Source organism: Cinclus cinclus, chromosome 4 (assembly GCF_963662255.1).
Source record: "Cinclus cinclus chromosome 4, bCinCin1.1, whole genome shotgun sequence".
In the NCBI taxonomy this organism is placed as follows: domain Eukaryota; kingdom Metazoa; phylum Chordata; class Aves; order Passeriformes; family Cinclidae; genus Cinclus; species Cinclus cinclus.
The window spans coordinates 7,465,068-7,480,847 of NC_085049.1; the positions used below are offsets into that span (position 1 = coordinate 7,465,068).

The 15,780-nt window shown below is 37.8% G+C and overlaps 1 protein-coding gene across 1 annotated transcript in view; it reads right to left on the reverse strand.

Annotated features, from left to right (window-relative positions):
• Positions 1-5,886, reverse strand: part of KIF21A (kinesin family member 21A) — a 52,760-nt gene extending 46,874 nt beyond the window's left edge. Inside the window, exons 1-3 of the mRNA XM_062490787.1 lie at positions 4,954-5,886; positions 1,707-1,874; positions 193-308 (exon numbers count right to left, since the gene is read on the reverse strand). Coding sequence (XP_062346771.1) covers positions 193-308; positions 1,707-1,874; positions 4,954-5,088 — 419 coding nt within the window. The 5' untranslated portion in view covers positions 5,089-5,886. The remainder of the gene's footprint in view (positions 1-192; positions 309-1,706; positions 1,875-4,953) is intronic.
• Positions 5,887-15,780: the final 9,894 nt, after the last annotated feature.

Genomic DNA, 15,780 nt, shown 5'->3' on the forward strand with positions numbered 1-15,780 from the left:
AATAACAAAGCAAAAATCCTCTTTAAAATCTTTTCATTCCATTGACAGCATTATCTTCATGGTAATTTATCTCCACAACCTTCCTCCAATAAGATTTTTATTGTCATTTAATGTTAATTTTACTTTCTGCAGATTATGTTCTCATTTGTGCTCATTCACAATGGAATACATAAAATGTTCCAATTTTCATACCTGTTTCCCCCAAGAGAGTCTTGAAGTAGCCTTGTAAGCTTTGAATCTCTGTATGGTACATGAGTTGCCTTTTTACTTTTATCTCCCAGTGCACTTATTACATTGCCAAGTGCCAGCTATAAAACACCAAATCACATAACACGAGTCAGAATCAGCTCCTGTGTGGTTTTATTTTAAAACACCTACAAACTGGAGTCAGCATATTGCAAGAAAATTAATATATCCATGAAAGTTACTATAAAAATATTTCTGAAGATTTCTGTATTTTACATTTAGAAATGTTTGTGTTATCAACAGTGCACAGGTGACTTACAGTCTGCTACCTAGAAGTGCTAAAGTGCTTAGCACAATTCATATGCAGTGTCCATTAGTATCTCATGTTAGTCACAAACTAAAGTTGGTACTACTTCATCTAACAAACATTTGCTTTGGATGATAATTAAAGTTGATCTCTATCTCTAATAGTAGCTATAATTTCTTCCAAATGAATTTTATCAATCTATCTTCTTCATGTTATAATTAGAATAAAAAATGGCACATTTATATGAAGAAAATAAATAACCCCAGAATTTAGTAGCTCTACAGTTACAAAGCAAAACATGTCTGATGATGATTTGTGCATTTAAGACTTGAAATTACAGTTTTGTAGTCCATGGTTATCCAGTTTCATTACTAAAAGGGTCTAATGCATGTTTATAAACAAACATTTGGCTGTGAAATTATTTTTGTGTGGAACTGCACACACTTCAGTCCAACCGAAGGATTTTGCTTTAGGTGGCGCCCTGTACTGCAAGTTCTTGATTTGGAAATGGTGCAGTTGCCACCAGCAGATGGAGAACTGCATAAACCCCATGCTGTACCTGCTTGCTTTGAGGGATTTAAAAAGCACTTTCAATCTGTTTCACAAAACTTAGGGCTGGACTTTACGGTAAATAAAAGTTTTATGATCTTGTATTAGTTACATCACACTGACTTTCACCTTCACACACTTTATGTGCTCTTTGTTGAGGACACAGCTATGTCATCTAGATCCCCCAAATCCTGCTGGCTTTGTGCTTATGGCAATAATGAAATGGAACTGAATATTCCTTCTCTTCCCTATAAAATAACCAGAACAACTATAGAAAATAACCAATGTCATGATGGCACAAGAATCACTGAGAAAACTCTAACTGCACAGTACCCCAGAAAACTGGTACTGCACAATAGCCCAGAAAAAATGAGACATGTTTTCACATACATAACAGACATGTATTTTCGTGTCTTATTTAAAAGGGTTGCTTCATATAGCCATGTAGCACAAAACAAAGACATGAAACTACAGTCTCTACTGATAATCACCAGCTCTACTTTTCAATGCATTTTTGTGTTAAGTAAACATTCAATACAGTTAATTAAAAAATTATTTAGCAAGCCACTACACAGACAAAAAAAAAAATTAATCTACAAGTTATACATTTAAGTGTTTTGCCTGGGGTTGTTTAATATTATATTATATAGTTGTACAGTCTTACTAGTCCACAGTTGATGGAAATGCCTTCTTTTGCCCTTTCTCCTGTAGCTCCCGTTCGCTTTAACCTTTCAGATCCCGCCAGATCAACAAAATGAAACTTGGCAGTAAGAGTTTCATATTCATTCATCTCGGAAGATTCAGATATCATCCTGTTATCAGTGGCATTATCCTGAAGCAAAGAAGAACCCACAAGGCTTGGTGAGATCTTCCACATAAACATTTGCAAAGTTCAATCAACAATTAATTACAAATCTACGTCTTTACCATGACCATCTCCTTATCCATTCTTTTATAACAGTATTTTGAAACGTAGTATCTCCATTTTAATCATATGTACTAAAATATTCTTGAAGACTCAGTTCCAGATGCATGTGAATACAAATAAAGTATGAGCTACCATTGCTTCCTGATGAAGACATGAGCAGACACATCTACTAAAATTTGCAAATCTCCAGTAAGGTGAGCAACAAGTTTGTATCTCTCCTAGAATGCAGTCTTGAATCGACTGTCAAAGGAAAATCATTTAATAAGAAAACTTCAACTACATTATTACCCCACAAAATCACCAGAACCACCTAGTTCATAAACCTGCCAAATAGCTGAAAGATATTTTGATTTTATACCTCTCTAAACCCCATCATCAGTCTCCCCTGTGGGATGATTTTTCAACCTACTTTAGGAATTATTGTTGGAAGCCATTTCTCCTAGCAGCCAGCATTCCACTAGCATTTCTGACTCCCCCAGAAAATAAGGACAGTAGAGGGAACAAGGGAAAATGAAGAGGCTTCTTTCTCCCTTCCACCTTCCTTCCCCAGGCAATGACTGGCACTTGCTGCAAACCTCTATCAGTGCAGGGAGTCTGCCCAGGAACACACTGCACTGGAGAAGGTACCACAGCCTCAGCCTCTTTCCACATCACATCCCAAATTTGGCACAGGAGGAAATCATCCTTTTCCATTAGACGATCCCAAACTTCTGTCAATAAGTTTAGTTCTACCATTTGCTGTTTCTGTCAATAAGTTTAGTTCTACCATTTGCTGTAGACTTATTTTAATCCGAATGTAGTTAGATTTATCATCATGAATGTAACACCATGAAAAAAAAAGTAAATCACTTAGTTCTTGGTCTTACTGGTAAGATACCCATTGCAGGGCAATTTCTGCTAACTTGGCATGGTGTCAAATAATAAGCATATATTGAGTGTATACTGGATTCATAACAAGCTCTCACAGCCCAAACTACAAGCTTTATTAGGAATTTCTAATCACATTAAGCATAGAAGATCCAGAAAAACTTTTAAAAAAATAAAGCAAACAATTTAAAACCCAAACACAGACCCTCAGGTATTCTGCAGTGACCTTTATGTCCTTGGCCAGCTAGCCTAGAGCTCCTTTCACTACTGCAAGGGGTAATGCAGGTCTCTGCAGACCAAACTATTCTCATGGTAGTTAAATATTTCATGCATCCTTTTGTAGCAGTAATAGAAGAGAACGGGAACTGTGCCATTTTCACAAGACCAGGAATCATTATTTCTGTTATTTTGATGTTTATACTCTGGGGGCCACACTCTCATTCCCAGCCCTCAAAGTCATGATTAATGCATCCTTCCACTCTCCTTCATTTAGCAAGTGAAGTGTACATCCAGAAGCTTCCAAGAAGCAGGGATGGCGTGAAGAGCACCAGGAGCATGTCTGTGCACTGCAGCCCTGGCTGCCTGCCAGCCCTGGGCACGGGCCACTGCACACGGAGGGGGCACAGCCAAGGCTGTCATCCGAGAGGGAGAAACTGCGTTGCCCTAGTAACAAAGGTCTCCCAAAACTGTTGTCTGCAGAAACTTGAGCTACATCTCTCCTGGCCACCCAATAATAGCTTGTATTAATTTAGATTCCAGGAGCGTTCAGAGGACAATGTCAGGTCTATCCTCTACTCTCCTAAATGCCACAGGGAAAGAACAGGGTGTTGTCTTAACAAATTAAGGATTTAGAAATGCCCAGCTCCACAGTCAGATTATCTTGTGCGTATCTCCCAAGAAAAGCAGCAACAGAACAGTGTGACATAAGGCAGAATATGGCCACTTTTCCTCTAGCACACGCCTCTGTGAAAACACAGGCAGAGCTAGGCAACAGTCCCCTGGGGCAGTTCAGCAGGCAGGGAAGGCTGCAAGTGCACCAATACAGGGGGACTGCTGTGCCAACAGCCTGCAGGAAGCAGCATCCCAGATGACTTCTTGCTCTTCAATAGACAGACTGCAACAAAAATTTTCAAGCAGTGTCACCGTGCAGCAACTGAGGTGCTCTGTGTGGGCTTGGAGTGCAACGCCAATTCCTCCCGAGCTGACCACACCACCAAATCCACAGTTTCAGCATGGAAAACATAAAGCAGTGTTTTTACCAGGTGTATAAAGCAGGTCTACATACCACCAAGGACCAGGAAGGATCACTCATTTTGCCCATAAACGACTATTTGTGGTATTAAAAAAAAAAAAAAAAAAAGCAATCCCCCAAAAGCACTGCAAGTCCAATTTGCTGTTCCACATGCTTAAAAATGTGATCTCTATGGGTAGGATGCTATCCAGATAGTACTTAATATTTAAAAATTATATGCAAAAGACCTTTAGAATATTCAAGTGAAGCCCCCCTGAAGGTACTGTAGTTTTCAGTAACGTGGATTTATTCAGAACTCTCCCCTTTACAAGATACACCCAACAGCAACTAACAACTGTTCATTCGTAGTTTGAATTTCAGGTGCATAAATTTAACAAAATACCTGCACCTGAATATATAGCTATTTAAGATAAATACACTGAGCCTCAGAATTTAATGCTTTTCTACTTGCATGTTATTGGATAGCAACAATTAGTCTGAAATATCCAAACATAGTTTCAGTTAGCTGACTGCAAGTTTAAACTCACTAACTGCTAAGAGACTTAATTATGCTTCTCAATTAATGACAAATTACATTTTAACCTTCGCACTTTTATATGTCGCAACAAAATACTGAAGAAAACGCTAGAGGAGAATAGGTAGGTTCCTGTAAGAGTCTGCAGTTTATGGTTGCCTCTGGCTAGAGGATGGTTACATATGCACAGATTAAATTAAATTATTATAGCGCTTAGCAAATTCATCAAGCATTATGATGACTACAGCATCCTTACTAAGTGCAACTCAAACAGCAGCAGCTGCCAAAAACTATTCCCATTTTGAAACATGTCTATTAAAGAGATGTTTACCAACAGCAAAAATACGTACAGCGTTAAATGCGGGGCAGACCCTGGTCTGACACAAGTGTATAGTGAAGATCGCGTGTGAGCGCGAGCTCTGAACGTTCATCTGAGTGCTGGCAGTGGTTCGAGACAGAGCTCCCAGCTTCAAGCACTGCATCATCTAGAAAACAGGCAACAAGTACATTGTATCCCTTGCTGATCAGAGGAAAAATGTTCCTGTAACATTTACTGTTATGGATATGTGACTAAAATTTCTCTCTTTGCTATGAATTACGTTCCTATATTTAAAAAAAAGCAAAAACAAAAAAATAAAAACTTTAATACTTAAGATCCTTAAATAAACAAAAGGTATTTTTTGCAAGTTCTATAAGAAAATACTTAAATCTTTGTATTCCTCTCTCTACTGTACCCGAGTAGTAACATAGCTATCTTCATTTTCCTGTGGCAAAAAATGTATTATTTTTGTACTTTTAGTAAAAAAAAAAACAAAACAAAACAAAAAAAGAGTGTGATAACATTTGTATTCAGATTTGCAGTGTACATGAATAACAATTTATTTCATATCAGCCATAACGCAAACCTCTCCCCTTAAAGAAAAAATAACATACAGAAGATTTGGAAGATCAGATTTATACATATGCTAAAACTCTCCCAGCAGAACTATAATATTATGAACAAAAGCCCATTCCTAGCTTTAAATGAAAATGACACGCACTTAGTACCAAACATATCAGATTTAAGGCTACAAAGAATTAAGAAAATAAAATTTTTAGCTAGCTTTTACATTCAAATTGCCCAGAAGATAGGCATTAGCTAGCATGACCTCTATTTTTAACGGTTCATCAAAGCATACAGACATTTTTAGAAACTTAATTGGCATGTTACAGTGTAATTTATTTCCAATTATCACCTCAGATTCTCCATTCACAGTTCGGGTTGTAACGCCCACTGTATAAATTCCTCCTGCTGAATCTTCATGTATTTTAATATTTGATTTTTTATTCTTTGCATCAATATCACGTGTGGTATCAAACAGATCAAGAATTTCTTCATTGTAAAGCTGAGGAGAAGAAAAAGACACAAAACCTATCATTTTTAGAAGGAATCCCTCCGATGACTTACAACTCTGTGCATAGCACATAACAGTTTTAAAATTCCAAATATCTCACCTCCCTAAAGATGTGAAGCATCCAAACTTACAAGGAAAATAGGTGACAGAGCAGCTGCAAATTAAGTGACCTGCACAACTCCCTATGCCACCCAAAGATGCAGTAACTTCCTCCACATCACCACATCTGAGATAAAATTCTTTAGTGGGACCAGGGAAGAGGAGGAATTTGGTACCAGCAGAACAAGAGCAGTTTCTGTGGCAGGCAGCTGCTGCCTTCAGATTTAACCTTGGGCTTTTCTTTTGTGGATTCAGTTGGCTGCACCCTGCTCCAAACACTACCAACTCACTCCACTTGCTCTCCCTGCTATTACATCTTTCCTCATCTCCTCTCTCACACACCTTCATAATTCTATGGCTCTCATTTAGATAAATTTTTCCTACCCAGGAAGGAATCTGACATATAATAATAGATTTTGTACAAGTTGCTTCTTCAAGACAGCAAGTATGAGTCAAAAAAATACTATGGCATAGCTTCTTGAGCTGGGCTTTGTACTCTGTAAGAATGTTCTGAGCTTTATGCAAAGTGTTTATATCCAACTGAAGATACCAGTGGGGAAAAAACAAAAAACAGACAACCCACCCAGATAAAACACTATCCCACTGGAAACTTCATTACTCAAGTCTCTGCCTGTGTACACTGGAACATATCAAGTGTCTTTAATTTAGTTATACTAATTCATGTCAGCAAAGCTCAGCCCAGACTAATTCAATTCCTGATCAAAATCCCTCGGTAACCATCAAAGAACCACAACAGATTCACACAAGGTACTTTCTCAGAACACTGAAAGTAAGTGACTTTCTCCTCTCAAAAGCAAAAAGTCATGCCTGAGAATAAAAAGTTCAGCATTTATGAACATAATGCTTTTAATCTTTTACTTATTAAAAAAGGGATTATATTTAATTATTAGGCATAGATATTCTATGTAGGAATCTTCTTACTAATGTTTTACCTTCATAAGTTCAAAGAAACTGATGCCACAATTTAGAGCAGATCCTGATAATGCACCTGCAATTGGATAGGACTGCATATGCCTGTCTTTTGAAAAAGCAGGAAAGCAAGGAGTTAAAAAGAGGCAGACTGCAGCCAACTAAAGAAAGGCAAGAAAGTAGCAAACAGAAGTCACTGTTCCCAACAGTTATCTAGCTGTAAGACTTCAAAAGTTATTCAAAAACACAATCTTGCTTCAACTTGTTCAATGACTAAATTATTGTTTATGCAATCCAGCTCTAATGGCAGATAGGACGGGAGGAAGAAGATCCTTTTTTATACAAGAATTGTGTATAATATCAAACTAATCAGAAAAAGCTCCTTTGGGGAAAGTCTCAGTGAAAAAAGAGAAAAAACTAAAATGACATTTTGTGAAGGGAAAAATTATCATAGACATCATTTAACGTTTCTCTAAATTAGATAAACAAGACAGGTTTCAGTATGTACAGTTCAGCTTAAGTACATTGTAATGGCTGCAATTTTGCATGCCATTCTCACTGTAACATTTAATCACTGCCCTGTATTTTGGGACTCAGTCATATTTGCAGTGTTATGTCAAAAAACACAATAAATTCAGTCACTGCTCCTTATGCTATTCATGTTGCAACTGCCTAAGCAAGGCTGCAGCTCCCTGGTGCACAGAGTAGAGCATTCCCACAGCACATGCTCAAGCCAGCTCTCTCTTGGCAAATATTAGCCAGAGCAACAAAAAGTTCTGCATAAGGGTAGCAGTGACAAACATAGACCAATACAAAACTAATGCCAACTTGTTAATCTTTAAAACAGTTATAGGAATCTATGACTTAAGGACTTAGTTTACTTCATCAGTAATGAAACCAACAGCTTTTCTCATAGGTAATATAAAAGTGGGAGTTTCCATCCCCAAAGTAGATAAACTTGTACATACTGAGGTAAGCAAAACAAATTTACAACTGCTCTTCCAAAAATTGATTCTGCCTCTCCCTCTGCCTGAAGAATGAGATTTTGCAGGTTGGTAGTAAATGTTACACCCAAATCAATCAATTTTAAAAGCAGTTCCACAGCCAGGAGACATAGTATAAAACCTACAAGGCATAAAGCAACAGCTGCTGCAAGTCAGAAAGATTATAGATGTTATGGCCCCTTTACCAGTAACTGTGTCACAGAAAACAAGGGGAGCAGTTCTGCCTCAGTATTGACCAGGGTTTTTTAATCTGGGTCTAAAAAATAAGGGAAGAGTGACACTGAAGCCCAATCCTAAACTAGGAAAAAAAAAAAAAAGTATTTTCATGCTAGGCCTCCTCTTTGGTGAAAAAGTCTTCTGAACAGATGTTGAAAGCTGAAGAAATCTATGGCAAAATGACAAAAGCAGGCAAAACATGGTCACTACTCAAAGCCACCCCACTTAGGGTTTTGTTTTTTTAAAATTTCTTGTTTTAAAGTTTTGTCAAGAATTACCAACAGACAACAGCAACAGGCCCTGCAAACAGAAAGGGACAAATTATGATGAACATAACAATTTCTATATTTCAATGTAACACTATGAAGGGAAGTAGTAAAATAATTGGAATAAGATAAAAAGACTTCTCCATAAACTGAAGAGCTGAAGCAAATCCCATAAATTTTCTTTTGAAAAGCTTGAAGATTAATTCCAAACATCTTGGGAAAAAAGAAAATTTAAAAGAACAACAAGAAAAAAAATATGTAACCGGTTTTCTAAAAAAATCAAGAATCACCACCAAAAAACCCATGTAACGTTACACCCAGAAATGTGGATCATATTTACCTCTAAGAACTGTGCATTCACTTTAAAATCTGGAGGTGGAAGTCCTTGTTTTATAGCAACTTGTTTCTTTTCTTCAATACATCTGAAAAGGTGCTTAACAGCACGTGATATAATGCCTTGTTCCTCTTCTGTTATGTTGACATCAAATCCAGTGCCCATGGTATATGTTTTGCCAGCACCTGTCTAATTTAAGAAAGGAGTAGTCACTAGAATATGTTAATAATAGCAAATCATCATAGAAATACAGTTTGTGACACTAGTGTTTACATCAATCTGCCATCCTTACAATATTAACATACACAATAATAGGTAGCTTTGAAAAATGGATAAACAGCAGAATTTGGACAAACTCTACTGTTTACCCGGAGATCACATACAGCAAGGCAGAGAGCAGTTCAATCTTTCATAACCCTTCCTCTAGAAGGTTCCCTAACCAGCTTGCATTAGCCTTGAGTGAACACCTCTAGGTCAAAAGATGAGTTTATGTTTCCAACCAAGGCTGTTAATTAAAGCATGTATTTTGGAGGTAAAAGCAGCATTTGCAATTCTTTACTGAAGTAGATCAAATGACTCCCTTAATTAAGATGTCTGAATATCTCAAGTATTATATTCCCATTGTTCTCACTTTATACTAAAGAATACAGGCTCTATCTTCACTAGGAAGATAATCTAATTAAATGTGAAGTCCAATACAAAACAAGGTAGTGTAGTGTTTTCACTTAATTAGTGGGTCAAGTCTAAGACAAAGATAGGATCACACAGCTGAACATAATCTGCTAAACTGGATCTGCAAACTGCTTTGTTTGACTAGGAATAGACTTCACCTGGCTAACTTGAGGTGCAACACCTAAGAGTGGTGAAATTCAGCATCCAAGGCCACATTTCATGCAATCAATTCGTAGAGAGAATATTCCAGAAGACACCAAAACATTCACTGCATTGTGCTCAGCTTCGAGTGTGTCCAGTGTACTAAGAGGGTGTGTTCTCTATGAAAAGTTCTCTGGCTTTGAAATCTGTTCTCTACATTTTGCCCACAAGCAAACAACGTGGCCTGAAGTTCCCCAAGGTCTATTTTAAAAAAGCTCCTATTCCCAAAAGTCTCTAAAAATGCACTGGGTTGAAAAGTTGCTCAGAAAAGAATCTCAGTACAACCTCTCTAATTTCAAGTGTTTAAGTCAATAATTTGTATTGCTGCATTGAGGTGAACTCAGAAATTATATGGACTGATACTATTTTCAGTATTACTATTACATTCAGATCTGTGGCCTATATATACTCTGTGTTTCAACTGCCAGCCTAAAAAAACATCTATATAAACTCACTCTCCTACAGGATAATTCATTGAAAATAAGCCAAAGATGCTAAAAACCAGAGTAACACATTCTGAAACTTAAGAGAAAAATTAGTTGCAAAAAACTGTTTATTTCAAAATCAACACTTAAAAATAAAATAATGAAGCTTACCTGGCCATAAGCAAAGACAGTGGCATTATAGCCTTCAAAGCAACCTTCAATCAGCTTTTCTATGCACTGTACATAGATCTCTTCTTGCTGTGAGTCAATGTTAAACACATAATCAAAAGTGAAGGCCTTATCTTTTCCCAAGAACACTTGAGGTTCACCAGGTGTGACAGATGTACAAATATGGCATCCTTCAATCTTCTCTTTGGCTAACTGTGGTCTAATTCTGTTTTGGAATAGATAAAAAGAACCATTAGAAATTATCATCATCAAAAAGACGAAGGGTACATAATATAAATAAGGATCTGAGAATTCCTTAATGACTGAAAAGTCAGAATTTTTCTTCACTCAGCCAGAAGGTTCTCAGTTGTCTGAGCCAGAGTACTGACTGTATCAGAACCCCAGACATAAAACTGCTCATGCAACTGACACCACCTTTTCTGAAGGTTCACCTACTTCAAGCTGATGACCTGCCCAGAACACTGAATGTTTCTGTATGTATATTATGCATTACTGGAGAGTCCTTTCCATACGTTGTTTCAGACTTGGAAATCAAGATTTCCAGTTTTATCAAACTTCTGGATGCATTCATTGTAAAAACACTGATTTTACTTTTTTTTTTTTCCCCAAGCAAGTTAAATGTGAAAAAAAAAAACACAGGTTAATTTAAATAGCAATTTGGAAGCAAGGACCCACCAACACCTAGCTCAGTTGATTAAAGCCTGGTGCTAGTGATGCCAAGATTGTGGATTCAGCTCCTGTACGGCCCATTCACTCCAGAGTTGGACTTGAAGATCATTTTGGCTCCCTACTAACTCAGAATATTCTGTGATACTATCTTAAATGAAAGCCTCCTTGCTGTGAGAGCAATGACAGCAAGGAAAAGGCTCACATTTCTTCTTTGTACAGCCAGAACGCTTCTGTGAAATGTTTGGTTTGAGAGAAGAAGTATACCTTCAGACAACAGGAAAGGAACAATATTCAACAAGTTCTAGAGGTAAGAGTGTCTCATTGCTCATTATTTCCCCTCTAAGGAAAATTTCAGCTTTTATTTCAGTTTGTTCAGTTTCTTATTTTACAAAATAAATTGAACTTCTTCTATTCTATCATTTTATCAGTTCCTCTGCATTCTTAACATTCTTGCAGCCTCATCAAAATTGAATTTGTGTACTGGCCTCACGACTAATAATGACTGCAGAAGCTTGTGATTCGATTGGTTTTAATGATTAACTATCAAGAAGAAAAACTCTGGCCCACTTAACACACTGTTCTAGCTGTAAGTAACTAATAATTTGTTTACAAAGCTACCTTTTTAAAAAAATATTTCCAAGTTCCCAAAGCAGCACCAAAAAACAACCCAAATTAAAACTCAACAAACAAAACGCACACCAAAATGTGTGCGGTATGCAGTTTAAAAGATGTGACAAGGAAGGCTCATAAGAATGATAAAAAAGCAGCAATACAACTACACACAAATAAAATAATGGAATATTTTATATAGGTCTACAAATTATAAAAAGCTTCAGGGTGGCTACTTTCAGTTACACAGGGTCAAAGATCTGCATGCAGATCTTAAATACTTAGGCACATATTAATCTCAATATTCCATGTTTTAAGGGCCACATGCACATTAATGCTCTCTTTAGAGTAGCTGTGCTGCCTTGAAGAAAATTCTCCAGCATCTTCAGATATCACATGTTGGTTTGGATCACAGAGAACTTTCAGTGTGCACAATTTATAGCCCCCCCACTTATTTGGCCCTTAGAGCAAACTAAGCCAAAATGCTCGACTCCAAACACACAAAACTTCTTCCAAAATCTAATGGGAGCATAAGGGCCCAAAGCTACCTGCTGATCTACTGTGACTGTGCCAACATCTGCTGATACAGAGAGAGCTCGTTTCCAGCAACTGAGTGGACTGCTGCAGACTAATTATGTACACGTTAGATGAAGTTAGAAATACCCTGCTCAAAAAAAAAAAAAAAAATCTCACAGAGTATGATGCACCTACTTTTTATTGCAGATTCTGAATTTTTCAAGCAGGGATGTGCATTGCTGACATGAGTATTTTTCAGATTTTTCATTCTATCCCACGTGTGACATTAGAAATTAACCTTAATTTATCTGCAAGGTTTTCTGCACATTAATTCCAGTATGGAAACTTCATTAATGATCAGGAGGTACCACCCTTGTCAGCTTACCCTCTAGTGTAAAGTGAAAATGAAGTAAACGTTCAAAAAATATCATTAAAGAAAAGATTGTATGATGTGCAAAATAGGCATAAATATTCTACAGCAAGTATTTGCATTTAAGGACACCAAGTGTGTAATATAGGTCACAACAACATCATCTCTAACAACATCATAAGGAGCTTTTTTCTTTAAATTAAAGAATGCTAAGAATGCTGAAAGTAGTACAGGGTTTACCTAACTTCTTCAATAAGAACCAACTTGGTCCACTTGTACCTGTGTCAACTAAACACAGAATCTGATAAATATGTACAGAAGCTTGTAATACATTTACTTCCTTCTAAGTTAAAGAAAATTTTGGTAACAAAAGAGCTTTTATTTCTAGGTAGAGAAAGTCTTTAAAGAAAAATTAATCATATGCCTTTTCTCAAAGCATTCTGCACAACTGGAAGGTTGAGCAAGTAAAACACTGCAGCTTGCTAAAAACCAACTGTCTAAAACAGTATGTAGAAAATGCCTACTCAGTAGGTTATTCTGCTGCCTTCTTTTACTGCCGTGAAGTCAGAGGGCAAGCTCCTTTTTCAGACTAAGCACTCTTATTCTTTCACTAATCCAGTCCACATAGTACAGAGGCCATCAACTGTCCTTACAAGAAGGAATTCTGAGGGCTTGTAAAGCTCCAGAGGTATGTCTCATTGCCTTCCAGAGCAAAAAACCCTAGAAATCTAGATGGAAAATACATTCTCAACATCAAGCAAGCTTTAGGGCATCCCAGTTCCTCTCCAGTTACAAGAGGCTTTTAGCATCAACTTGCAGAATGAAGTTGACAAGGTTTTTTTAAAAGTTTTTCTCCATATGTTTTTACTCTATGCTTAAAAAAAAAATAATTTTCTACATTGATGAACTGAGGCAATTATGACAGGTGCCAAATAAATGTCTCCTTTCTACTACTAAGTAAAGGCTGAGTGACCATGAAAAGGAACAGCATGCCTAAAATATCAGTGATTTGCATGACAATTATTGCAGTGATGACAGGACTGTGAAGTGAGCAGTTTCGATGTTGCCTGGCAGAGACTTCCCATGGGAATCCTCGTGGCCAGGTCCTGCCTTGCAGGCAGGCAGCACCTCCCAGAGCTGTGCAGCACAACAGCAAGCATCTCCATATCAGCTCAGAGCAAGACACCACAGCACAGACCAGCTGAGCTGAGGGCTACCTGTGTCACTGCCAGCAGCTTCTTACCAGCTCAGTCACCTCCCCTGGGTTGTAACACAACATTCAGAGATCCAGCACTGATGATGTTGTCCTTCCTCCTCAACTTGCCACTAAATATGAAGGCAGTGCTAGGAGAAAAAGCAGCATTTCACCAGCACTAATGCAACACAAAGGAAAAACAAAGACTCACCACAACAGGGAAGCTTCATCCCCAAGACAGACTCCCTTCTTGTTCTGTCACTGGTCTTAAACAATGTCCCTCTCTGCTATGGAGTTGAGAGGTAGCAGAGACAGATCACGACTGCATTGGGTTTGAATGACATCTTCTCCCAAAAAGAGATGTGCAAACAAGAAACCTTCATTACCCAACCTGAGGTCTCCTCAAGGGATACTTCATGCTCTGAAATCCATACAGCTGCAGCTGTCTTGTTAAGTTTGCCATGAAGCTAATGTGATGTCTCAATGAGTAAGCAAGAGATCTTCCCCTTCAACCTGATCTCTGGCCACTTACAGAGTGAGTGTATCACCCAAACCTCAAGACTCTCAGTCTTACTATTTGCACTGAATGTGTGATCCGGCAAACAGAAGTCCTCATGCAAGTCAGATTCTGCTCCAGCACTGCCTATAGGAACATCTCCTTCTCCATCCCACACATGAATTGGAAAAGTGATTTTTTTTTCCTTTCTGCTTACAGCCAAACATTTTTCACTCTCACGTCTCATGTGGTCACTTCTGTCAGCAAAGCAGGCAGCGCCCACACTTTAAAAAGTGAAAGAGTTCATTCTGGTCATCTCTCCTGGCCCAGCCTGAGGTCTGGCAGACTGCCATTGAGATTTTTCTCCAGGACCAATTTGACTTCACCCATTTAGTCTTCTACATGGCCCCACCCCACCCGTTTTTCAGGCTACTCTCTTAATTGCAGACAATTGGGTGTTTTCTGCCTATTTCCAATCCTATCTCCTTAGATGTGGCAACTTCCCAAACAACATTTTGCTTTACATCCTTCCCTCTCCTGCTTTCCAAAGCATGAACACACCCAATTCTTGTTTATGTGTACTTCACAGCACCTCCAGGCCACACACATGAAACTTAATCCCCTAAATCTCTCCTGCCTCAGCACACTGGGACAAGTTGTCAAATTAGGGAGTGCTAAACCAGCCAGTGGTTGCACAGTAATGCACTGTATTGTACTGGAACTAATCCCTCAGTAGAACAGGGGCACAATGTCTCTGCTAAAAGTATTGTCAGCTAGAACAGGCTCAGATAATACAGTTCAGGGACTACAGTCATCATCAGGGAAATACCCTGTGTTATGCAAGACATCAGGCTTTACAGAACTGATGCCTAAACAAGATAATATCATAATATCTCTTTGAACAGTATCCTAAGTTTACTTCTAGGAATGAAAAGCTGTCACAGTGATCTAAATATATTTTATACAAATAACTACATGCATATATAAGGATGTATATATACATAGACACCCATTCCTTTTCAACTACTAAAGTTTTACCTCCGTGTCTGTTTTTTATAAACCTCTCCATTATTTAATTTTACCTCAGCAATCTCTAACCATATATGATCACGTCACCCCTTAATCTCATTTCATATACTAAACAAGACCAGTGATTTATTTAAATTTGCATCTCCATAAGAACTGTAAACTAACAAAGGGTAATAATCAAAGTGTTTACCATATGCCTTCTCTGCACCTCTACAGAATAGCAATAGGCACACAAGAATTTCTAGGAGTGATCTAAAAAGGGCAATCAAGCTATTTTTGTTTTACAGAAAGCAAAGCAGAAAAAATAATCATAGGTTAATCTTTCAGACTGCAATGACTATCCAGAAGCTGTGTGTTGGTACGAAAAGATTACTCTGAAGCCCCATGTAAAGTTCTTTTTCATTAATAAGGCTTTGTGGGGAAAGGGCTGTTTTCACCTTGCTCAGAAAAGCATAAATTCAAACCACGTGCTATGCTGAGCAGGAAACAAGTTAACCTGTAAACCCAGGGCTCTCAAATACTTCTCTTACTCACTAAGCCTATTAAATTTAACACAATTGAGT